The sequence below is a fragment of the Felis catus genome, chromosome B1 (assembly GCF_018350175.1).
Source record: "Felis catus isolate Fca126 chromosome B1, F.catus_Fca126_mat1.0, whole genome shotgun sequence".
Classification (NCBI taxonomy): domain Eukaryota; kingdom Metazoa; phylum Chordata; class Mammalia; order Carnivora; family Felidae; genus Felis; species Felis catus.
In genome coordinates this window covers 104016897-104042127 of record NC_058371.1, presented here as the reverse complement: position 1 = coordinate 104042127, position 25231 = coordinate 104016897, and the positions used below count along the sequence as shown (strand labels likewise).

The 25231-nt window shown below is 37.9% G+C and overlaps 1 protein-coding gene across 2 annotated transcripts in view; it reads right to left on the bottom strand.

The window, feature by feature from the left end:
• Positions 1-1431: 1431 nt before the first annotated feature.
• The window catches only part of LOC101093602 (rho GTPase-activating protein 20-like), a 27124-nt gene continuing 3324 nt past the window's right edge, over positions 1432-25231 (bottom strand). For both annotated transcript variants that reach the window (XM_023252845.2, XM_023252844.2), the window contains exons 4-14: positions 22768-22809; positions 21824-21908; positions 17589-17666; positions 15040-15106; positions 12283-12471; positions 8948-9117; positions 7429-7590; positions 5401-5510; positions 4687-4876; positions 3116-3227; positions 1432-1861 (exon numbers count right to left, since the gene is read on the bottom strand). In XM_023252845.2, the coding sequence (XP_023108613.1) occupies positions 1716-1861; positions 3116-3227; positions 4687-4876; positions 5401-5510; positions 7429-7590; positions 8948-9117; positions 12283-12471; positions 15040-15106; positions 17589-17666; positions 21824-21908; positions 22768-22809 (1351 nt within the window). In that variant the 3' untranslated portion in view covers positions 1432-1715. The remainder of the gene's footprint in view (positions 1862-3115; positions 3228-4686; positions 4877-5400; positions 5511-7428; positions 7591-8947; positions 9118-12282; positions 12472-15039; positions 15107-17588; positions 17667-21823; positions 21909-22767; positions 22810-25231) is intronic.

The window sequence follows — 25231 nt, the reverse complement described above, 5'->3', positions numbered from 1 at the left end:
ACTAATCTCGGTCTATACATTGACCAATATGTTAAGAAGTGTACAGTTTTGTATTTTTAAGTAACTCACTTCGTATCTAGTTTGGTCCTTTGTTCCCAGATTGGTAGAAATTCAGGATCTCTTAATTTTCTCTGTGAGTGTCTGTGTTTTGGGGTCTTCCAGTGCCAAGGTTTTAGGAGGCTGTGAAATGGTGGGGTGGCGTGTATCTGGTGCTCAGTGTCATTGATATATGCTAGTATCTGCTGTGATGTCCTAAATGCTATCTGGTCCTGGGGAATTGATTTGTACTATTGTTGCTGAGACATGTCTTTCAAATCCAGTGGTTCTATTTCTTTCATAGTATTCTGAGATTGATGGGAATACCACTTACTGATCTGTTCCATGTTTATATACAAGAAACTGTGTGAATATACAGGGCCCCATCTTTCTTATCATGAAATTTAGCTATTCTATGAGTGCTTCCTGCTTTCTTTAGGTTTCTAGGAAATTGGGCTGATGTCCATGTATCTAATGGTTTGGGGCTTTTCCCATGAGATTTCCACACAAATCTTTTACTCTATGCCATGAATCGTTTTTGTTTCCTAAAAAGCTAAATTTTTTTAAATTTCAGAAGAAACAAAGAGCTCCCTTTTCCTCATATTCTGCTAGGGGTCTATTCCCTAAGGAAATGTCTCTTAAGTCAGCTTGGGACAGGGGGAAGGATATACTCAAGGAATACTTGAGGTAAAAATCAATTATTTCGAAGATACTTCCTACTACACTTGGAATACCCTTTAGGAAATTCCAGTGTACAGAATTGATTAAAAGCTGATGGATAGGGGTGCCTGAGTGGCTCAGTCGGTTAAGCATCCAACTTCGGCTCAGGTCATGATCTTGCGGTCCGGGAGTTCGAGCCCCGCATCATGCTTTGTGCTGACAGCTCAGAGCCTGGAGCCCACTTCAGATTCTGTGTCTGCCTGTCTGTCCCTCCCCTGTTCACACTCTCTCTCTCTCTCTCTCTCTCAAAAATAAAGATTAAAAAAAAAAGCTGACGGATAAAAGGATGTGAGTGGTAGTGGTGCTGCCTTGGGTTTTGATGCTCATGTGTGATCTCAATAAATAATGCCTCTTTGTCTGGAGAATCATTGTCTTCTACATGATCCTTTGCACAGTCCTCTCCCACATTAGCTTCTTGCTTCTGGAAGCTCATTTTCTATCATATGCAGGCCAGGCTAGCTTGTTGAAGACATGGGGACCACATGAGAGTCAACACCAATATACACACACATAAGTTAACTCCAGATGAACTGCAAGCTTAGTTCAAGTGTACAAATGACCTTAGAGGAGACAGAACTGCTCAGATGGCCTCCACTGAAGTGTTAATATGAATCCATTAGATACATGGAATTCATAATATGAATCATAAGTAAATAAAATGGTCATTTGATCCACTGAGTTAGGGAGTGATTTTTATTGTATTAATATATAACTATACAATGCAAAACAATACAATAAATATATAATATGATGTGGTAGGCATTGAAGATAGAAGAGATATTTTGTGGGAAGCTTACCTCAATAGGGATAAATGGGATCAAGGAAAAGAAAAACTCAAATGGGATAAACTGGGGCCTTGGAAGGGGCTCATTTTTCATTCATTGGAAAAAGAGTTCTTTATATTTCCTATTTTATATGAAATAGAGGAAAAGGAAGGATCAAGTGTCATTATGGAGATTCTAGTCTTCAGTGACTTTGAGAACTGTAGACAGGTGGCTATGTGGATCCATGCCAGATGAAGTCTTGGTATTATCCTGCAGTTGTGCCTTTTTGTAAATCACTATCACCGTCACCGGCTTGGATTCAAGAGGTTGTTGTGCTGTCACTGATGAAATAAAAAACACACAGTTGTCTTATATAAGTACATTCTCAGACCTGACACTAGACTCATCGTAATTCCTGAAGACATGTATTTTCCTAAAGAAATATAATAAATATATATAAAATTAAGCAGTCTTATAAAATGGACTGCCGCCAGGTAGCTGTGACTCACTAGGCTCAAAATAATACTAGCTCTAGTCTCAGGGGAACTTCTCCTAGCCCTGTTAATTCCTTATTTACAAATTTATTTTGCATCCATTATCTTACTTAATCTTTAGAACAGTTCTAGGATTTAGACATTATTTTCATACACACTTTACTTATTTTTTAAATATTTATTTTATTTTGGGGAGAGCCAAGGGGGGCAGGGGCAGAGAGAGGGGGACAGAGGATCCGAATTGGGCTCTGTGCTGACAGGCTGACAGTAGTGAGCCCGAAGTGGGGCTCGAACTCATGAACCATGAGATCATGACCTGAGCCAAAGTCGGATGCTCAACCGAGTCACCAGGTGCTCCCATCCACATTTTAGAGATGAATAAACTGATACTGAGCTAGTATAATTGGCCAAAGGTAACATAGTTGGTAAACAGGGGCACAGGAATTTATACTTTGGAAAGGCTGTTTAGCATCAAGTCAAGTCCTTTTTTCTCAATGATGCCAGTTATTTCCAACCTGTTTCAAAGAGCACTGGAATCCTGTGGTGCCTCAGGGATCACTGGGCAGAAAAAGGAAAGAGGAGGGAATAAAACAGGCAGTGCTCTGTGCCCCTCACTCTGTTTTTGACCAAATCACATCTATTTTATATCTACATGTATATTACACATATATATACACATGTATATATGTGTAAAATATATAAATATTTTTATATTTTATATATTATAAATATAAATACATAATTATGTATTATAATAACTACATATATAAAAATATAATATATATATACAGGACCCATTTAAAATTTTGTTTGAAAAAATTTCCAAACACTATATCATACCATTATGTCTCCTAATGCTATCATGATCCACACTAGAAACTTCTTGAAGCCAGAGACCTCATCTTATCCTTTCTTTGGTCTCACAACAGGGTGAGACCTCCCTTGACCTGTGAACCAGACTTCGGAAGAAGGCGCAGATGAAAATCATTGCCCTGGGGATGTGCTCTGGGCTCCAGAACAGCACTGGCTAAGCATCTCCCATGAACCCTGACAACCTTGCTGTCTGTTTCTTACCAAAGCCAATTAAATTATTCACGGTACCTGCAGCATTCTCGCTGTTATCACAGCTCGTTGAGCTCTCTCCCAAGAGGGAAGTGATGTCTTCCCCAAATATCTTGAGGCAGTTTTCAATGAGAAATTGTACAAGAGAAACCTGTAACACAAAAAGACAAAAATGAGGCACTTTTTTTCAAATGGCATAGTTACAAATCACATTTTGTATGTGAATCTTGGATCTAACAAAAAATGTGAAAGAATTCTGAGGAAAAATTCAGACTTGATAAAAACATATAGAAAGCAGAGTTCTCTAAGTAATAACTATGATACTTTCCAATATAATTTGGGTACAGATTTTAAAATGCTGTTCAAAAGTGGGCTAAAGTTATAATTGTGACCTTGTTTAATAGCTAACATTTTGATATCAATGGTTACATCTTGAAAACTAGGATAATTTTCAAAGTATAACCTACCTTATTAAATTTTTCTTTTCAAAAAAATTTGTTTCCAGTTTTATTGAGCTATAACTGACATATATAACATCTTATTAAAATTTATAAAACATAGACAGGGGTGCCTGGGTGGCTCAGTCGGTTAAACGTCTGACTCTTGATTTTGACTCAGGTCATGGTCTCATGGTTCAGTTTGTGGGCTTGAGCCCCAGTCAGGCTCTGCACTGCTAGTGAGAAGCCTGCTTGGGATTCTCTCTCTCCCTCTCTCTCTTTGCCCCTGCCTTGCTCTCTTTCTCTCTCTTTCTCTCAAAATAAATAAATAAGTCTTAAAAAAATAAAACAATAAAGCATTGACAAAAACTTATGAAATTCACTTCTTAAATGAAGAAGTATCTTAAACTTAGGAAGCAGTGACTTCTGTGTTTTTTTTTTTTTTTGTTTGTTTGTTTTTTGTGAAGGAAAACTCATGCAGCTGGAGAGAAAACATGGCTGTCTGTCTAACTGCAGTACTTCCTCATGTATCACCTTGCTTCACGCTCGCTTTCTGGGTGAGCTTGGGAAAGAGCTGTGATCTTATTAAGCATGTTGTGGCTCCATTAGGATATTCTGGAATCTTTTACCAGTTTCCTTGTGACATAGCAGAGGCAAAATAGTAGCCATGTATTTTTCTAAATGAACCACAACTGGCAGAGGAAGGCCGATGTATTTGGAGCCATGGGTGCCCATGTTGCCCAAGCCACCTAAGAGGTGCCAGTAATGACCAGAGGAACTGGATGTGGTCACCATTGTGTACTGAGGAAACCATGGCTTTGCCCAAGGTTACATGTCCGTCAAGGATTAGGCTAAAAGTTGAACCTTGACTTGTCAAACTCCAAAGCCCAGGCTCTTTTCTGTTGTATCATGGCACTCCTCTCTGGTTTGTTCAGGCAATCTAGTGTTTAGTCTCCTGGATGGGGACAAAGCCACTCAACTGCTCTGAGTTCCCCACTTAACAACACCCCTTGCCATACCCCACCAGAGCAAGACAATGGACCCTGCCTCTTCAGGGCAGCATGACAAAAATGTGCACTTTACGAAACTGATCCATCAGAGTTGCTACTGCAAATTTCAGGTTCAAAGTAGGGATTCTACCCAGCAGAGGATAAAAATGAAAGCTCTCATTACCTTTTTTATGAAGTTGCTTTCTAATCCCAAGCTGCAGGAATTAGATGAACAAAGAATGCTTGGGGCTATACACACTGATAAATTGTAAGCTGTCATCTGATTGGATGAGGAATGCTGCTCAATGTTGTATAACACTCCAAAAAGGTATTGCAAGAGAACAACATTCACTCTTGGCAGCTGGTCTAACAGCCTAAAGTTAGAAAAATGCACTTTTAAATAAGGCAAGTCATTTCACTTAGGAAGTTGGAAATATAAAGACAGGGAGCAGAGTACTTCATTGTGTATCTAGAACACAACCCACTGTAACGGAGTGCCAGGCATGAACGTATACAATAATGTTTCACTGAATTCAGTTCCTGAACCAGATAAAACTTCTCTGGTTAAATGTTTGACAAACTGAAGTTCGTATCACTGGCAGTTGATGCTGGAGCAGCCCTTTTAGATCAGTGGATTTTGTCTACCAGTTTCATATATTCAGAAGATATAACATGGTCAGGGATTCCACATTAATAAGATCAGGAGAAACATAAGAATTCAATAATAGCATTAAGGCATGCCTCTGTTTTTAAGTTGGCCTCCATGGGTGTGAAGAATTGAAACTCTTTGGCATTATTTTAGTGGACAAAGCTATAACTATAAGCCAATATTTTTCTAATAGTACGTTGGTTGTATTTTTGAGACATGCCCAGAGTAGAGTAATTACTACATCATTACCTCTGGGCTGCAGTTACTTTCTCCTCCTCATTCCCTTGATCAGCAACAGCAAGCCATTTGTCATAGAGATCGGATGAAAATATGCTTCCTGGGATATTTCGAAGAAAATCCTTATGTACATAAAAATAAATAAGTAAATAAATATAATTCTTATAGAAAATATATACTGGAAAACATTTAGTTGAAAAATTGAGTTCAGTCCCCATTCCTTCACAGATACCCAAACTGTGACCCACACAGAGCTCGGTTCTCACTCTCCATTGACTTGCACACACACAAGCAGTGCTTGGATTTTTTCCCAACTAAAACTTAAGAGCATAAAAGCAGAGCCTAGGCTTTGGTAGAAATGAAGATAAAGCTCCCTTCTATCATCTGTAATTTACTCTTTTGTGTACATTTTAACAAACTACTACAAAGTGACAGGTCCAGAGATAGACCATCTTAAATTCTATTTGCTTCTTGTACAGAAATACACATACCCATTTTTGCAAATAGCAAATAGCACAGTGCTAGCTCTTTAGACACAGTGCTAGCTCCTAATTCTAGCAAGAAAAGTACTGAAACAAACAAACGAAAAACCACACATGTGTGCTCTTGCATACATATCAGGAAAGAACTAAGTCTTCTGACTTGAGGTGTATGTGCTCCTTGGGAGAATGCTACTCTCATACTTGCATCATTTTTCCTTTTCTTAACTGTATAAAAGTAGACAGTCTAATGGCAAACTCATTGTCATCCTTGTGATATATTCCTTTCTAGTTTAGGCCAATTCTCCAGTTAGTTTGACATGATATTATGAAGGTCGAGGTTGCAAAGCCTGATTCTCCACCAAGATCAGTCAACTTTAGGAAGAAAAAACTTTAGAAATGTCTATGAACCATATCCAAAAGTGGCCACCCTCTTCCTAGTCTGTGCTTATAACATGGAAATAGGAAAGAATCTACAAACTCTTGGTAGAAAAGCAAGGCAACACTCATCTTACTATTTGCATACCTGGTGTATCATCATTCTTTCCCCTGTTTCTTGATGCCTCTATGTATATTACTGGTATATATTACTATGGCCCCAGTGTAGTTGTGGTAGCTAAGTCATTTCTGGACTATTTCTATTTATCATATGGTCAAACATTAATGGGGGATCAGGAAAGACCAAAAGTGACTGAGATTCTAAGATAATTTTAGTAACTTGTTTGTAGTCATTACTACATTAACATATTTTTGTTCAGAGCTGTTAACAAGTGTCAAGATGGATTAAGTTCGTTCTCTGTTCTATTATTCCTCTTATAGAAATGTAACTGGGTACTTGTGATTTAGCTGTAGCATTTCAAAATTAATCTATTTTTTGTGTAAATCCATTGAATTTTCAGAATTCCAAACTAATTTTGTCTATTGCACCCAGTTTAAAAGTTAAATTTATAAGAAGAGGCATGTGGCAGGAAATGGTTATCATGTAGTTTTAACCTTGGGATGGTGGATAAAACATGACAAATATCAACAAAGGATGCCAAGGATGGTAAAGGTGAAAGGCACAATTGGTAAAGTCGTTCCTATGCTTTTAAAGTACAACACATTAAAAAACATGGGAAAGAGTGATTAAGTGGACAGACATTTTGGTGGCCTCATTGAGCCTTTTTTGATCATAAACTTATTTTCAAATGTTTAATATGAATTTTCTTTTGGAAACTTTGCCTTCATTGTTATGAGGGTGGTGAGAAAGTCATCAAAAGCAGGACATTTGCTTTGGTAAATATTCTGTGTGTGTAAGCGTATATTTTTGAAATTTATTATTACTAGTATTAGTACTTTGCATGGTGTCTTCAGGAGTGAAGGTGGGGAGGGTGGGGTGTGATGAAATATGGGGTTTTTAACTCCTAAAGTAGCTTCCTTAAATTTTGACTTTGTGACGTGTATTTCAGTTTGTCAGATACTTAATCTATTATGCCTATTATGGTTCTTGGGCAATCATGATGAAGGACACCAATAATAGCTTCAGTTACTCATGTGTAGATAATGCTAGAACTTTCCCTACCTTTAAGACAGATGCTACCACAAGAACAGATTCACTGTCCAAGTTCACTTTGTCCCCAGAATTTAGTTTCTCCTTCAGGATTCTGCATGATTTCATATTGGCTGATTTTCTGAAGATGCCTTCTGTGAATGGCCCTTTTTGATTGATAAAGCAAAGCATATCCTATAGAAAGAAATGAAAAGTACATGACATTTCATATCCATAAGTTCAGAACACAAGCTTGCCTCCTTTTTGAAAGAGCTAGGGAATGTGACCGTACCGTGTTTTAGAGCTGGAAGGACTAAAGTAAATTTGGATTTGTTTTTTCAGCGTCTTTAAATATATTGTCTACCCAAAAATACACTTTACAGTCATACACTAAACCATTTTAAACACTTGTTTTAATCAGATTTTTTCCTTTTCAGTGAATTTATACTTTTAAAAAGTTAGTCTCTGTGTCAAGGCCTTTGTAGAATCACCCTTCTCTCTCCTACCCCTCCATTCTTCTTCCATTGTTCCCTTACATACATGCTATTCCCCAAGTGTGGGAATCTCTTTGCCACACTCATTTTCCATTTGCTTATTCCTCTTTAAGTGACTGTATACTCCATTCCTACTTCTTCTCCTTCTTTCCCTCTTTTAAAATCAGGCTCAAAAACTCTCTCCTCCTTCTCTGATTACATTCCCTTCCCATGAGTCTTTCATTGCCTTTAGTTGTACCTTCATGTCCTCTGTCTGCAGTGTAGAAAGATAATAGGGGTTGGAGCCAGGTAATATAAAGGATCTGAACTCTATTATGCTACTTATCTGTTGTGTGACCCAGGGCACATACATTTTTACTGAGGCTTTTCTAATTCATTTGTGAGTTGGGATGATGATATTCATAGCTACCCCCTAAATTTGCTGTAATGCAGGGACTGGGGTAGTACTTACCATGTAAGTAACATCATAAATTTCTTCATATGTAGCATAACATTCCCTACATCTAGTGTAGTGCTCAGAGAAACCCTGGATACTCAGTAAATGTTAACATTGACAATTCAGTACACCAATTTGAGATAGGACAGGCCAAAGTCTGTGGCTTTCATTTGACATATTCTGTATTAACAGATTCATATTTGCCAGAAGATGAGTCACTATGCTTCGTGAGATATTTTGAGTTGTACGATTGAGTAGACTCAGCTGAAGGAGACTAACATGAGCTCAGGAAGGCAATGAAAAGAGAATATAAAGATGAGATAGACTCTCAGAGATTCATGCACACAGTCCATATTTTGGCTGGTCTGAACAGGCCTATGTGGGTCTTTGTGGAAACAAGGAGAATGGACAAGAGTTATCTTTTCCTGTTGTATTTGCCTCATGACTTTGCAGTACCTAAATCAGATTTTATTCTTTGAAGTAATAGAAACAAAGCTTCTCAGCCAAATCCAGGAACTGGCTAATTATTTTTCCATTTGGTTGTAGATTTGGATGAGAACACTTGGCCTCTCAGGGCTCCCCCTCCTCAGGAGGGCTAACAAGAGACCAAAATGAGACCTACCAGAATGGGGAAGGGCAGGTGGTCATTATCACACACATCCATGAGGGAAACTCTGAAGAGCTGTGCTGGCTTTGCAGAAGGTGGAGCTGTGCACTGGCTGTCCTGGCAAGCTCTGGGGCCCCACCTAAGGGCCCAGTTTATGAAAGGATTAACTGTCTTCTGGCCTGAACCTAAGGAAGAAATGTGAGTAGTAGCAGTAGTAGTAGAAATTAATTAACCTTAATTTTTTTCCATTTATGTTTTACTGCATGTTCATTGCTATGGCTAGAAGAGGGAAATTGAGTCATTTGTGTAGTATTCTCCACATTCTGAAATTGGCTAATACCATCCTTATGGTGCTACTGTGTTCTTCCCCATATCCAGCAAACTGATAATTAAAACTGGAGACTTGATCAGACTCAGGGTCAATACTTCTGGTGCCATTTACTACCTATTACACTGCATCATGAGGCACTTAGCCTGTAGTTGTTCGTGTCCTCTTGTTAAGTATGATCAGTGGATTCAAGTGTCAGATCCAGTTCTAAAAGCTAAAAAGATTGAGTATTCAAATCAAGCAGAGTTTGGTAATCATCTGCTTTCACAGTGAGTCTTCTCTCAGACTTAGATTTCCTCTTTGGTTTTCTGAATGTTCCACTGTCTCTGATCAAAAAGATCTGCCTTTCATGACACAATCTGCCTGACCCCACTTCTCAGCCAGCCTGAGGCTCCTCTACTCTGAGCCATCTCCATGGATGACTTATGCGGGGGCGGGGGGTATGAGAGGGGGTCCATGGGAAGTAGTCTTTACACGCTGGCTATGTGGGAAGATTATCCAGGTGGCTGTGTTTGTTTGTTTGTTTCTTTCTTTCTTTCAAGTTTATTTATTTTGTGAAAGAGAGAGAGAAAGAGTGTGTGTATGCAAGTGCATGTGAGCAGGGGGAGCTGCAGGGAGAGAGAAGAGAAAGAACTCCAAGCAGGCTCCACGCTGCCTGCACAGAGCCCAGCTTGGGGCTCGATCTTCCGAACTGTAAGATCATGACCCTGAGCCGAAATCAAGAGTCAGCCACTTAGTCGACTGAGCCACCCAGGCGCCCCCAGGTGGCTGTGTTTCTTGTGACACCCCACGAAGCTACCTGGAGATGGTTTTTAATTATCCAACACTCCCTATCAAAGGCATGCAGAAGAAGAGCTTTACAAAGAAAAGGTGATCAGCAATGGAAAAGCTGAGTTCAAAGTTTCTACTGCTCAGCTATCAATGTTTTCCTTATAAGGTACCTTAACATTTGTTTAAATAATCTGCTTAAATAACTGAGCTCTTTAAAAGTCCAGAGAAAAGTCAAGTTACAACTTGGATAAACAGATGAGCAACATTTCACCAAATACCCTTAAACACCCATCCACTGGCTTCTCTGGGATGTAGTGAGGGCATCACCATGTCCACTTACATGGGTGGCAACACTCCTGGTGCTTGATCAGAGAGACCAGATCTAAGAACCAGAAGTATCCTGGTTCTGCCACTTAGATAAGTTGCTCAAAAATCTTTAAGCTTCGGGTTGCTCAAATTTAACGTAAATGATGCTACCTACAACTCATTGAACTAAATATAATGTACTGCTCAGCACAAGGCTTGGCTCATGGCAGCCTTAATAAAAGTAATTTCCTTGCTGAGAGGGCCTAGGGCAGTCTAGATATCAGTCTCTTCCCCCCAAAGGAGACCTCACTCCCATTCTCGGTTTCATTTTGCAACCTCTAGAAGGTATGCAATCATGAAGGAATGCCACCACTTTGCCTAACTAAGGCTCTCTCTTCCCACCCTGAAGTCCATACCCCTGACATTTTAAAAGGAGTGAAGGAAGAAAGCAAATACATTCTTAAATCTGGAAGGAGATTCCTGTACATCAAAACGTACAAATGTTTGCTTAAGATACAAGTTAATATATAAATTGAGTTGTTGTATGCAACCTGGTTTCCCTACTCGTACCCTAGTTTTATTATTTGGAAAGCTATCCAAATATATTCCATTATGGAGCTTTAATTAAGAATGCTTTTAAGAAGAGTGTCGTATCCCTTGATACAAAGCCATAAATCTAGCTACTCCGTGAGTATATACAGAAAGCAAATACATGGGGAGTCTGAGTGGCTAAGCATCTGACTCTTGATTTTGGCTCAGGTCATTTCATGGTTCATGGGACTGAGCTCCATGTGGGGTTCTGCACTGACAGTGTGGAGCCTGCTTGTGATTCTCTCTTCCCCTTTCCCCTTGCCCCTCCCCCATTCATGTCACTCTCTGTCTCTCTCTTTCTCTCTCTCTCAAAATAAACAAACATTTCAAAACAAAAAAGCAAGTATATCTGAAGTCCTATACTTTCTCAAAGACATTTTTGGGCTTAGCTGGACCTTTTGTAATGTACATTATTTGGTGTTAGAGTTCATGTTGCCTCTGTGACTAATAAAAATATATGCTATAGACATGAAAAATATGGGAATGATTAAACAAGCTAACTCGATAGAAATCTATTCTTTCTCAAACAGTACTGGCAAGATTTGGGTTAGCACTTCCTAATGATCGAGTTAGAGTATGAATATTAAAAAATAAAATTTTTGAAACTTTGAGGTTATAGAATAATGATAATAACAATAAAAATACTTCCTTTTTTGACCCCAGTACTTCTCAGGTTAATATCACATTTTCATCAGAGAATGAAATATCAATGAGGGAATATTGGCATGGTAGGGAAAAATAGTAAGACAGAAGATTAAAAAGCCCTAACCATAAAGATCATCTAGTTCCAGTCTTGACATGGGTCTGAAACAGACGTGGCAAGTGAGGGTAGAATTAAGAGTTCAGTTCTAACTAGAACCCAAGGCCACTTCAGCCTAAGCCCAGAATAAATGCAATTCAATTCTGTAACTCTTTACTCCACTGAAGTTCTTCTGTTCCAGGTGTGTTTAAGCCACATAGACTAGACATCACACCTCCTGTGATGGCCTGAGATACTAGACAAAACCCTGGAATAGGGAAAACATGTTTCTAGACCATAAAAATCTTGTGCTCTAAGAAGACACACAGATGTGTACACACACAATACTATGTGGAAAGTGCTCTGGGGATACAGAGAAAAGAGTAAGGGTCTACCTAGAAGAATTAAAACAAACGACCTTCCGAGAAGTGAGTCAGGTCTTGATTTCAGACCTTTGGGAGTTTCTCTAAGCCTGATTCTGGGTGGGTATTGGGTTCTTGCCTATACTGTCCCTCCCCACCCCCACACGGAGAATAAGCTCTGTGTCGTGAATTTGTGTTCAAGAGTGGAGATATGAGCTAAAAGAAGGCACTTGAAGGAAGGGAAGGGGCTCACCTCTCCCTTGCTGGTTCTGCACTGGGTGCCTGAGCTTCAGGATGAACTGGCCTTGCATCTCTGGGAACCCCTCCTTTGGAAGGAGGGGCTCCTGGAGGGTGGAAGGAGAGATGGAGGCCTCTGGTCCCTGTGGCAGCAGTGGAGTAGATGGAAGATGGCTCATTTTAATTCCATAGGGATGTTCATGTCCTAAATGGAGAAAAGTCTAAATGTAAATTCAGGCTGGTGCTGATGGCTGTCATCAAACCTACCTTAACATGAGTGTATGCATCACATTGGTATATGCTGCTATTCTCCTGGGGATTCCTCTCCCATATACCCATATACACCATATACCCTCTTATGGGGGACACGCTGCAGAAATCAGGTGGTCAAGGAGAAGATTTTAAAAAGAGAAAAGAAAAGTTAAATCATGTTCCTTTGCTTGGAATACATAGATTCATCAGTGCATTGCTCTGCACAATGTTGGCTTTTGCTGTTTCCATCTGAGAATATTTAAGGCCTTCTAGTTTCTGCCTTGACACTAACTAGATCTATACATCTTAGGCAAACTACTTGACCCCTCTGAGTCTTACATTCATCCTTTGAAATGCTTACCCACAAACTTATAAGGATATGAGTAAATATATTAATAAAAATTGGTGATTAATATTTTTTGAACAATTGAACATAGTATTTAAAATTTTTTTTAACATTTATTCATTTCCTGAGAGAGAGAGAGACAGTGAGTATGAGCGGGGGAGGGGTAGAGAGAGAGGGAGACATAGAGTCCAAAGCAGGCTCCAGGCTCTGAGCTGTCAGCACAGAGCCCGATGCGGGGCTCGAACCCATGAACTGTGAGATCATGACCTGAGCTGAAGTCTGACACTTAATCCACTGAGCTACCCAGGTGTCCCAGTTGGCCACAGTATTAAGACTTGCTATGGTCACTATTCTCTCACACATGGTATCAGTCAAACAGATTTTTCATTTCCTTTTGTCAATTCTAGAGCCAGAGCTACTCAAGGGTGATGGGATGGGATGGGTTGCCTTTATGCTTTGTGCTTCCCTCCCACTGCCACCCTCCCTACCAGGGCTGTCCTGCAAGCAAGGATCAGAGGGAAGGCTGTACTGTGTTGGAAACCCAGCAGCAAAGTGCAAAACAGTGTTTACAAAGTGGAAAACCACACCCCAGATCATGAACAGTTGCCTGCCAAGTGATTTGTTTTGCTCTTTCATGTTTTAAATTGTTTCCTCTCCATAGAACTTTCAAAAGACCCTGTGCTGTGATATGGATTTCAGTTTTTAAGAATAGAATGAAAGTTCTCTTTCTGTCATTTCTGATTTATTATTGTATGTAACTTGGGGAGCTTTTGCTGCTCCTTTTCATCTGGTACAGATGAAACGTCAATGCTCGGTTCACAAGAACCACAGTGACTTCCCTCCTTTAAGGCAAAAGAAGCTTCTATGACAGCAGTACAACCAAATCACCAAGATAGCCAGGAGTTAATCCGCAATTGAGAATTGAGAGCATGTTAAGAAACACATTTCGAATGCTGCTAAAGGATCATCATGAATGACAGGCTCTTTGGATTCCTTAGAGCTGCCTTCATGCATGAAGCTGTTCCAAGTCTCAAAAGTTATCATCTACATTGTTTTACTTAAATCAATGCACTTTATTAAGATAAATATATTTAAGTATTTAATTTTTTCCCCTTTTATTGCTGAACGACTTTTGCAAGATGTCAACGTTAACACAAAAACATTAAATGGTGGAGTCAGCTATGTGGTTGGTGATTCTCTGAGAATATATGTTTCATAGAAAAAATTGATTTGTTTAGATTTCCAGGTCAGTTGAAGATATTCTTTAGATCACTTGAAAAAGAGTAATAGCCTCACAGGATTATTAAAAGGATAAAAAATGCATATAAGAGGGAATGCTCTAAGATTTCGAGCAGAAATCATTGTCACTATTGCTATACATTACTGTACTTCAAGGTCTGCTACAGATCCTGTCTTCTTGTTTTAATTTTTCTATTTCTGGTAAACACTGAATAAATTTGCTAATCCAAAGATTTTTTTTTCCTTTTCTTTTTTTCTTTTTTAGGTCACTCATGCTAATCACTATTTTAGGAGAGGTGCAATGTGTTTATCAACAACCTTAAGAACCATGCTGGAAAAAGCTTGAGAAACAGCAAAGTACAGGTGGTTTAGTCAGTGAAGACTGGACGAGTTTAAATGTGATTATCTCATTTTCTTTATTATACTGAAAAACTTATGGGCACAAGACAAGTGTTTGGTACATATTTATACCTGGATTCAGAGACATGACTGGATTTTAGAGGACTCTCAAAATAGAGGCTATTTAGTAGTTAGGAAATGGATTCAAGACTGAAATATGAAAAATAAATGTATGGGAAAAAGAAATTCCAATCCATTTTGATTTCATACCTAAGTAAGTGGGTAAATAAGTGAGTAAATAATAAATAAACAAAAACTTTCAATACATGTCTATTTGTCAGGTAAAAAAAAGATAGAGAAGAAAAATTTACATTTCTCTCCCCAACTAGACCATAAGCTGCTGAATGAAGAGATGTTATCAGTGCCTGCTGAAGAGTAAGTACCCAGGAATTATTTGATAAATGTATGAGTGAATACTGCATGTGATTTTCACTTTTAAGGGTATTTAAGCTAAAGACAGAACAATCATTACCTTGAGACTTAGAGTTACAATTCTGAACCTACTCAATCCCATCTTAGATTGTCCCTGACACTTACCAATTAGTGGTTGTGGGGCTTCTCCTTTGCCAGAACTGACCCACAGCTGATAGTCTTTCTCAGAGCCCTTGGAAACAAAAAGATTATGCATCACGACAAATCTTTCACAGTACTTGAAGAACACATTTTCTTAGCATTTCTATGTTTTGAAAAAGAAAGAATTAGGGCCAGTATAAATGCTATTTGGTCTATGGAGGTAGCTGCAATTTTTGAGTTAACAACACTTGTTCCCCTCACAGCCTCCAGTAGACCTTCTCAGATTCTTGTCATTTCTTGATAAAGGCTGGAGAACCACAGTACAATCCAGCCCTCACTTTGTGGGTGGCCCTTGGCATAAGAAACCACAGTTGTGCCCCTTCACCAAGGAGGAAAAGTCTAATCTCAGAAGTCCTGCCTTCTGCTGTCTCTAGACTCCTTGGATAATGTTGGCTTTTGCCTCCAAATGTCCCTGCACAGACAAGCATATTGTCCAGAGAGCCACACACCCTGCCATGATGATTCCCGAGCAAAGTAACTTGAAAGGCCATAATAGCTCAACAGCCCTGAGCAGACAAATGCCCAAGAAGCTTTGAGGAGATAGGAAGTGAAGTCAAGCCCCACTACAGGGAGAGAAGGGACAAGAACTCTAACCTAGAGAACAAATCAGATGCAGAAAACAATTACTCTGTGAAGAATTATTGCCCAATAATATTGGAAATCCCACTTGAAACTAACAAGTCTAAATTATAAAGATTGCTGAACTATTTTAAAGAGTCTTCTAGGAGGATAAAGTAAAATATGTTTGAAATGGAGTTGTTGATGATAGGTACTATGCTTGTCTTTGACTTCTGATTAAAAATCATGGCCTTGCCTTGAGGAGGGTCAGAGGTATGGAAAGAGTCACAAGCACACACACACACACACACACACACACACACACACACATACACACAGTTAAATCAGCTCAAAATTGTATTGCAAATAGGAAGTAAGAGCTAATAAGAATCTTTTCTCTTAAGGTAGGGTTCGGAAACACTATGTTGGAATCCCTTAAATCAGGCATACATAAGACAAATAACCCCAGTTCTTCATTAAAATGGAAATTGTTGTCTAGTGAGATGGGTCACTTCAAGCAAAGGAAAATCATAAACATGAAATAAAATGAACAATATCATTAATCAGTCTTCCCAACTTCATCTCTAAAACCACTCACTCTCTTTCCAAGATTTAATTCTTATGCAGGGTGTATATATCATACAAAGATGTGTATGATACACAATCATAAGCATTGTTAGAAATCAATGTAGAGATGTGTTTTACTCACTACATATCAATTCAATTTTATTTCAAATGTATTATTAAATTTTGTTTTTACAGAAATAATTGAGTTCTTATGCCAAATTCTGGTTGCCCTGAATTTTTAAGGGCTTTTATTATACCATTGGTTCAGATAGAATTTCAATACAAATCTTGTAATTATGTCATGTCACAATAGCAAGACACTTTCACATTTACAGAGGATTTTATATAAGAAGCTGTGCTTTATAAGTGCTCCCTCAGTTTTGTCAACCTGACTGTCACCCTCTCTTTTCCCTTACAAAGCATCCCCTCAAATATACCCTGGGGTGCCTGGGTGACTCAGTCGGTTAAGCATCCCACTTCAACTTAGGTCATGATCTTGTGGTTTATGAGTTCGAGCCCATGTCGAGCTCTGTGCTGACAGCTCAGAGCCTGGAGCCTGGAGCCTGCTTCATAGTCTGTGTCTCCCTCTCTCTGCCTCTCCCCTGCTCATGTTCTGTCTCTCTCTCTCTCTCTCTCTCTCTCTCTCTCTCTCAAAAATAAACATTACAAAAATTAAAAAATATATATGTACCCATTTCTTTCATCAAAAAAAAAAAAAAAATCAGCAACTCATACTAGCCCCATCAAAACGTAAGGAGCTGAAACCAAAACTGGATGAAAGTGATGTGTACACAGATGCCCCCAGATCCATGGTCTCAGTCAGAACTTGTCTTCTTTACCAGTTCCGAAGGGGCATTAGCAGTCTCATCCTTAGGACCTATATCAAGGGGATGTAGCTTCTAGCCATGTGGTCTTCATGTCAACATTTACAGCAAAACATGTAATTTAAGACTCATTAAACTGAGATTGAGTCCTTGCGTGATGACCAGGGTAAATAGTGATGGGGAGGAATCAGGAAAGATGACACAGAAAGAAGAGTCCACTAGAGAAGGAAATATTTAGAAATTTTGAAATATTTTACTGTCTATGTATAGAATGTATACAGTGAACTGCATGTTGTTATTAGCACTCTAAAATTATAGCCCAATTTTTTGCTCTGATTTTGAATTTGCACAAAATTGAAAATGGAAATACCAGAAGAGCGCCCATGTATATAGCTTCACTGCCTTCAATTTCTCAATTTGGGTTCGGGGCAAAATATGGCTATGATATCTTTAATAATCAGCTGCTTTATAATGGGAGATGCACAACACACACTCACATACACACACACAAATCTCAAAGGTCAAGGTTGGTTTTTAACTAAAAATAGTTTGCAGGCAACTTACAGTTATTCCTAGCATTGGTAGTGACATGTTGATAATGTCATTCGCTGTGTCTGAATTTGCCACTGTTACAGTTACAGACTATAGAAAAGAAATAAAGAAAAATTGCTATAAATTGAAAAAAATTGAAACCATGTGACTAATTATTGTCAAATTATTACCCATATTCTAAAGGCAAAGCTTGCTTTCAGGTAATGACAAAATAAAGCACATGAAAAGCATACACTCTTAATTATGTTTTCATTTCTTTATATAACATGAAGCTAGTGGGAAGCAGTAAAACATATATTTCTCTTAAAGGATTTGTGGCACACAAAATACAGCAGCTTAAGCAACAAAACAAACAAACAAAAGACTGAGAATCCCAAGAAGATGCATGGGCTGATCCTCAGCTCCATAAAGCTAGTTCCAAAATGGAGCAGAGTGGATAGTTTAAAAAAGAGGAGCTGGATGTTTTTCTCTCTTCCTGAGTTGTGTTTTTATAGTATGGCTTTATTCATTTGCAATTACACACTCAGTTTCAGCAAAATCAGAATAAGAACTAGCTATAAAAGACATTTTTAAAAAATTACTATTTGGTCAGTACTTTCTTTGTGTCAGGCATCATAATTACTAAGGTTTTCATTGTTGAAATCTGTTGAGACAAATAAAACCAAGGAGTCTAGGAGATGAGATTGAAAAGTTTAGAAATTTACATTCCATTCCCAACTCTGCCAGTGAGTGAGTTATTATTTATAATAGCTCTCTACCATACCTTACATTGAGAAACTGCTCTACAAAACTAGGAAAACAGTTTACAGAAAATTACCTGAAAGGGATTAATAGGATTCTGAGATATTATCTATAAGACTATCTGAATTCCAAAAGACATTTTAAAATAAGACAATATGAGGGGCGCCTGGGTGGCTCAGTCGGTTAGGTGGCCAACTTCCGGTCAGGTCATGATCTCATGGTTCATGGGTTCGAGCCCTGCATCGGGCTCTGTGCTGACAGCTTGGAGCCTGGAGACTGCTTCGGAATCTGTGATTCCCCCTCTCTCTCTCTGTCCCCTTCCCCAGCTCATGCTCTGTCTCTCAAATAAATAAATAAATAAATAAATAAATAAATGTTAAAAAAATTCTTTTTAAAATAAGACAATATGTAACCAAGAAGACAATATATAATATTATTAGGCAATGAGGCCTATGTCCTTTGATAAAGAGTGCTTAAAGAAGGCAAACAGCACAAGTGGACACTCATAGGCCTTAAAAATACTAAGAACAGAGTTAAAAGAAACCCTTTCATAATTCATTACTTGGCCTTTCATTGTATTTTTCTTCTTATGAATGGAATGCAATTATTTGATATGTCAGATGGCCATGAAAGTTGATAATCAGACTTTTATAAACAAAAGCATTCATTGATTTCAAACTACCTGTAGCTTTAAGGAGTATAAAAAAATGTTTAGAACCCAGCAGCAGAGATCAGAGCACTCAAAGTCAGGAATGTAAGGGGCTTCCTATGCTAAATTATCTAGGAGGATTCAAAAGTCTGACTGGGTCTTAGCTTGAGATTTAATTAGAAGTAATGGTTCTGCTATTTTTTAAGATGTCTGAAAACCTTTCAATACAACTTAACAAGTCTCCCATGAAATCTTTTTAATGTAAAAAAAAAAAAGATCTCTTTTGAAATGCTAATATCACTCCTTAATTTATTTGGTCTGCCAGATAATGGTTTTCAAGGCATAAGGAACACACTGTGTTCCAAATAGTAATTCCAAGGATGTATGTAAATTTTCCTGCGTGTCATATGTTCTCCAAAACACAAATTTCAGTAGATAGAGCTCTTTATAAACAAATAACTTTTAAAGAAATAAACTGTTTTTTGAAATTATTTAAAAGAAAGGGAAATGTTGCCTTCTTTTCTCATATGAAAAACCAGGAAAATGTGATCAATTCTCAAGAGCTAAAGCCAACTCTGAGGTGATCTAGATATTCAGATTGTTAGGCAAAAACAGCAATTACAATAATGCTCAATGATACAAATGAAAATATGCTCACAATACACAAAAAGGGATGCATCTTAGCATAGAAATTGAATATATTTAAAAATAGAATTTTTTTTATCTGAAAAATATATTAAAGAAAAAATTTACTGGCTAGGGAACATCGTATAATGGGGACGACAAATGGCAGTCAGTGATTTTGGAAAATAGATAATAGAAATTATCCAGTCTGAGGAAGAAAAGGGGAAAGAAAGATTGAAAAAAATTAACAGAGTCTGAGGGACCTGTGAACAGTATGAAAGGGTCTAATACACATATAATTGAAATCTCGGAAGGAGAGAAGAAAGAAAATGGGGAAGAAAATATTTGAGGTAATAATGACTAAAAGTCCCCAAGTTTGATGAAAGACAAGTTTATAAATTCAAGAAGTTCAGAATATGCCAAATAGGACAGATTCAAGAAAACCGTGCTTTGATACTTCGTAGCCACACTACGAAAAACCAAAAATAAAGAGAAAATCTTGAAAGTAGCTAAAGAAAAATGACAAATCACCTTCAGAGGATTGGTGTTTGAATGACCCCAGACTACTCATCCGAAAGCACAGAAACGAAAAGAGAGTGCAAAACCTTGAAAGGGCTGAAAGGAAACAATTTGCAAACAATTTGTATCCCCAAATCTCTCTCTCAAGAGAAAGGTGAAATAAAGCCATTTTCAGATAAAAGAAGGAAATCTGCCTACACCACATCTGCACAACAAGAAATGCTGAGGATCGTTTCTCTAGGATGAAATGAAACTGTGTTAGGGGGAAACTTGGATCTTAGGAATGAATGAAGACCATTAGAAATGTTTCTTTTGTGTAAATTATACATAAGTTGATTTTTAAAAAATTTCAAAGTAATTTTCCATGAAGCATTCTGAGTGTAACCCACTCCCACAGTTGAAATCAAAGCGGGCAGAGACGAGAATGTGCTCTGCTGTGTCTCTGCTCTCCTCTCCATTCAGTGCATCTATCTGGTGCTTGGAAACAGATCAAAATATTTGCATGGCCTTTCCTTTGGCCAGGAAGTAACTGTCTTCAACTACATCTTTTTCCACCTTCAAATACTATTTTGTGTGATCTCGAGCTACTATAAAGTGTTACAGAAAAAAAAGTGTCATTTAAAAATACCCAAAAATATCATTGTAAATGTCTTGGCTACTGCACTACAATTTCAGAAATCAAACTTTATACAAATAACTGGGGCAATTGGTTTGATTTTTTTTTTCTCCAGTAGCATAAAAAAAGTGAGATAGAAATATGCTCATCCCTTAAAAGTGTCATCCCTCTGAGCTCAAGTCAATCCTGATATTCCTTGGAACGAAAGACCTTTCAAAGCCCCTCTGCATTTGACATAAGGACTGAATGTAATACCTGACCCTTGAGTGGATCCTGTACTAGAAAGGAGACGTTATCAAGGTCAACTGACAAAATGGGAACACTAATGGCGTGGTAACGCATTATACCAATGTTACATTTACTAAAGGTGATAACTACAGGGTGGTAATAGAAGAGAATACCCTTATTCTTAGGAAATACTTGGGTTTAAGGATAAAGGGCCATGGTGTTGTATGAGCCTCAAAAATAAGGGTATACATACACATAATAGAGACAGAGAAAGAAAAGAAATGGTAAAGCAAATGGAGTAAAGTGTTACTGATAGGTGAATCCAGGTAAAGAGTACAGGGGGTGTTTTTTGTACTATTTTTATTTTTGCAACTTTTCTGTAAGTTTACAATCATACCAAATAAAACATCATGGGGAAAAAAGAACTGTGGAAACAATCCAAACCATTCTGTACATAAGTAGTGACCATTGGAACAAAATGTTTTAATTCTAGTAAGATATACCTGCGTGTGAAAATCACTTTACTAGAAGCCACTGTAATTGCTATTAGAAGGATTCAGAGAAATATTATGGGCATTTAACATGCAATATTTTCTCATGCTTATGCACTGTAGCTAGCATGGATTCCTCTTGCTTCATATTACCTAAGTCACTTTTTATGTATACAAAGACATACGTGTAGACAGGGAAATCCATTTTCCAACATGGCACTTTTTTAAATACTCTCTCTTCCTCTTTTTTCTTTTCTCCTTTCTACCTCCTTATTTCTTTTTCCTTCCCTCCCTCCCTATCTACCCCTCCATCTCCATCTCTTTCATTCTGTCTGAATCAGGAACTTGGAATTTAATTTTTAGTCTTAAAAACACTTACACCGCCACAGTTCTCGATGTCTCCAGTGAAGATTTGGAGGGGAATGCTTTTTGGCTGGTCCTTCTCTTTGGCTAGATTGATGTACCTAATCAAATTCAATAATAACCCAAATTGAGTAGGATGAATTAGCTATTAGCTTACTTTCAAATCAATCTATGTTGCTAATATTTTCAACATACTGTGTCATTTTTTAAAAGCATGTAGGGGCCCCTGGGTGGCTCAGTTGGTTAAGCATCCGACTCTTGATTTTGGCTCAGGTCATGATCTCATGGTTCGTGAGATCAAGCCCTGCATTGGGCTCTGTGCTGACAGCATGGAACCTGCTCACGGGATGCTCTCTCTCCCTCCCTCTCGGCCCCTCCCCACTCACTGTCTCTCTCTCTCTCTCTCTCAAAATAAATAAACATTTAAACAAAAAAGCATATAAATAAATAGCCAAATCAAATTATGGGCTGGAAGAAAACATGCAAAAATATTTCAGGAAAATGAGACATGACTCAGAAAACAACAGATCGCTGTCATGATGTGAGATCTGAGCAGCAGATCCAGTGGTCAAAGCTTTCCTACCTAGACTGGAGGGCCCAGCCCCTTCCTGGGCCCCAGGGCAGGAATTAGCAGTTGCTTTGACAATCAGTGAGTAATCTGCACTTAAGGAAATGTATGTTTTGAGAATAATGTTAGCTCCAATCATTAGGTTGGAAAGAAGGGGAAGATGAGAGTGATAACCAGAACTTCATAAAAAATAACCAGAACTTCAAAAAAAATACATAGAAATGAGAGCACATTATCTGTGGTGGCAGCCAGGGTAAATCTAAATAAGAAATTATTTGGAATAGTCTAATAATACTAAGGAGAAGGAGAAGAGTTTGAGGGCATGATTTTGAAGAAATTTGCATTCTCTTATCATGGGTTAAAGATTTAAAATATGTATACTGACAAAATACCTTTGAAGGAAAGAGCACCATTTTTCCTTTAGTTCAGAAGACCTGCAATTTAAGAAATGGGAATAAAAATCAAACTCAAACTATTAAGATCACCATTCAGACAAAAATAGCAGCAGCCAGTTATTATTGATGTGGTTGCATGTGTAAGTTGTACTCTCCTCACAATCGAGCTTTTGATGGACCCTGCTCATTTACGAGCAGTATTACAATAATGGGAAATAGATCCTAAAGGGGAGGAAAGGTTGGTTTCTAATCTAAATGCTTAATTGTAACTATGTGATGCAAGCTATGCGATCATGGGCATGTTGCTTAACCACTCTGAGTTTCAGTTTCCAGAACTGGAAAAAGTTAATTTTACCTCAGAGTGTTCCTGCCCCTGCAAGTGCTATTCAAATATAAAGAAACATCATCATTCAAATTAAATCGTACTTAAGAAATTTGGCATTTGGATGGAACTATCTTGGCCTAGAAATAAGAATATCTTTTTAGGAAAAAACACCCATAATATTTTATTTCTTTATACATATTAGCATATTGTAATATGTTAAATTAGTTCCTAGAAAACTTATTCTTCATTACTATGATCCTCTGAGCAAAATCAGTCCATCTATGGCTAAATTACTAAAGGTTATTTTCTGTGCTAAAGTTTCCCTAGGATTTAGTAGCAAAAAAATGCGAATGTTTTAAACCCCATTCATATGTGGACTTATCACTTACTAGCATTTTTTTTTTATTGTGGTAAATTACACATAACATTGAACATTAGTGACCTTTAGTACCTTCTCACTATTGTGCAACCATCATGACTATCTAGTTCTGGAACATTTTATTAACCCAAAAGCAAACCCAGTGTCCATTAAGTGGTCGCTCTCCATTTCCCACTGTCTCCAGCTCTTATACCACATTTTGTTTATTTGCTGATACACACTTGGGTTGTTTCCTTTTTTTTTTTTTTTTTTTTTTTTTTTTTGCTTATTATCGACAATGCTGCTGTGAACGTTTGTGTATCAATTTTTGTATGAACATGTTTTTAATTGCTCTTGGGTATATATCTGGAAGTGGCATTGCTGGGTCATATGATAATTCTGTTTAACTTATTGAGGAACCTTCAAACTATCCACAGTGGCTGCCACATTTTATACTCCTACCAGCAACACTGCTCCCCACTCCCTCCATCACCATTTTCAAGACCTGTTTCATCAGAAAAATGGAACACCCATCTAGCATCCCAACCTGCATGGACATAGCTTCTAAATATGTATGCCAATCTGCAGAACAGTAATAATAACAAGTAACAAAAGCACTAGGTGCCAGGCATTCTTATAAATGCCTTATATATATTCATACAGCTTTTTAACTAACCTAACGTGCAAACCTGGCTTCTGCATTTTCTCTCTCATTAGGAAAAAAAAGTTTCTTGGAAATTCCCTAATCAAAGACTTTATATATTATCAACTGAAACTATTTCCTTCCATTCGCAACATGGAGAGGCCATTAAGCAATAGGAACTGATAATCTTTTCAGAAATATGCCATGGAAAAGAAGACATGCAGAGATGATATACATCCATATTTCTTCCCAGTAAGTTTTGAAAATTTTTCATTATGTCAACAGCTGCATTACAGAATTTAATAAATTAACAACTTGTAAACATTTTCGTTGTCTCATCTTTATGATGACACATGAGATTTTGGTGGAGTGGGGTGAGGAGAAGAAAGAAGGGTGATGTGTTCATGTGATGAACACTCATTGTGTAAAGCAAGAATGAGACTTGGGGTGTGGTTGTTTCAAACAACAGATGTAAATGTTGCATGACCCTTGTAAAACCAGGAATGTCTCTCGGGATGCCACATTCCCCATCCTCATGTCAGCCTGAAAATGTGTCTTGCACAACTAATCCCTACTCCATGAAATCAAACTTTTGCTTTAGACTGTCACCTCTCTATAGATACCAACTAAGATAATCTGTACACGGCAATTCAGGCAATCTCATATTCGATGGCATAATTAATTTATTTGTAGTAATTACATCTTATTTTTAAATGAATTAGCTTGGGAATATAAAAGCAATTTTTCAAATTTAATTGGACTATTTAATAGTACTTGCTCAAGAGAAACATTCCTGTGATTTACAAACACAGAGAACTCCCTGGGAATTAGGGGGCAGGATATTGGAGTGAGGCCCTAGAACCACACTCTCTTGATTCTCTTTCCACATACCCAGAACACCCAACTCCTCAAGTGGCTCCTAGAGCCCACTTGAAAGACCACTGATCAAAACCAAAGGAAGTGACTCCAGTAGTCCCCACTCTATGTTATCTTATTCCTTACATTTGCACATAAAAAACTTTTTGGACAAAGTACAAGGCCAACAAGTGTCATTGATGGAGATTCAAAAGTGAGTCACTGGCTTCATATACAATCAGGTTAAAATGTTTTCCTTTCTAACCCATGTAAATACAAG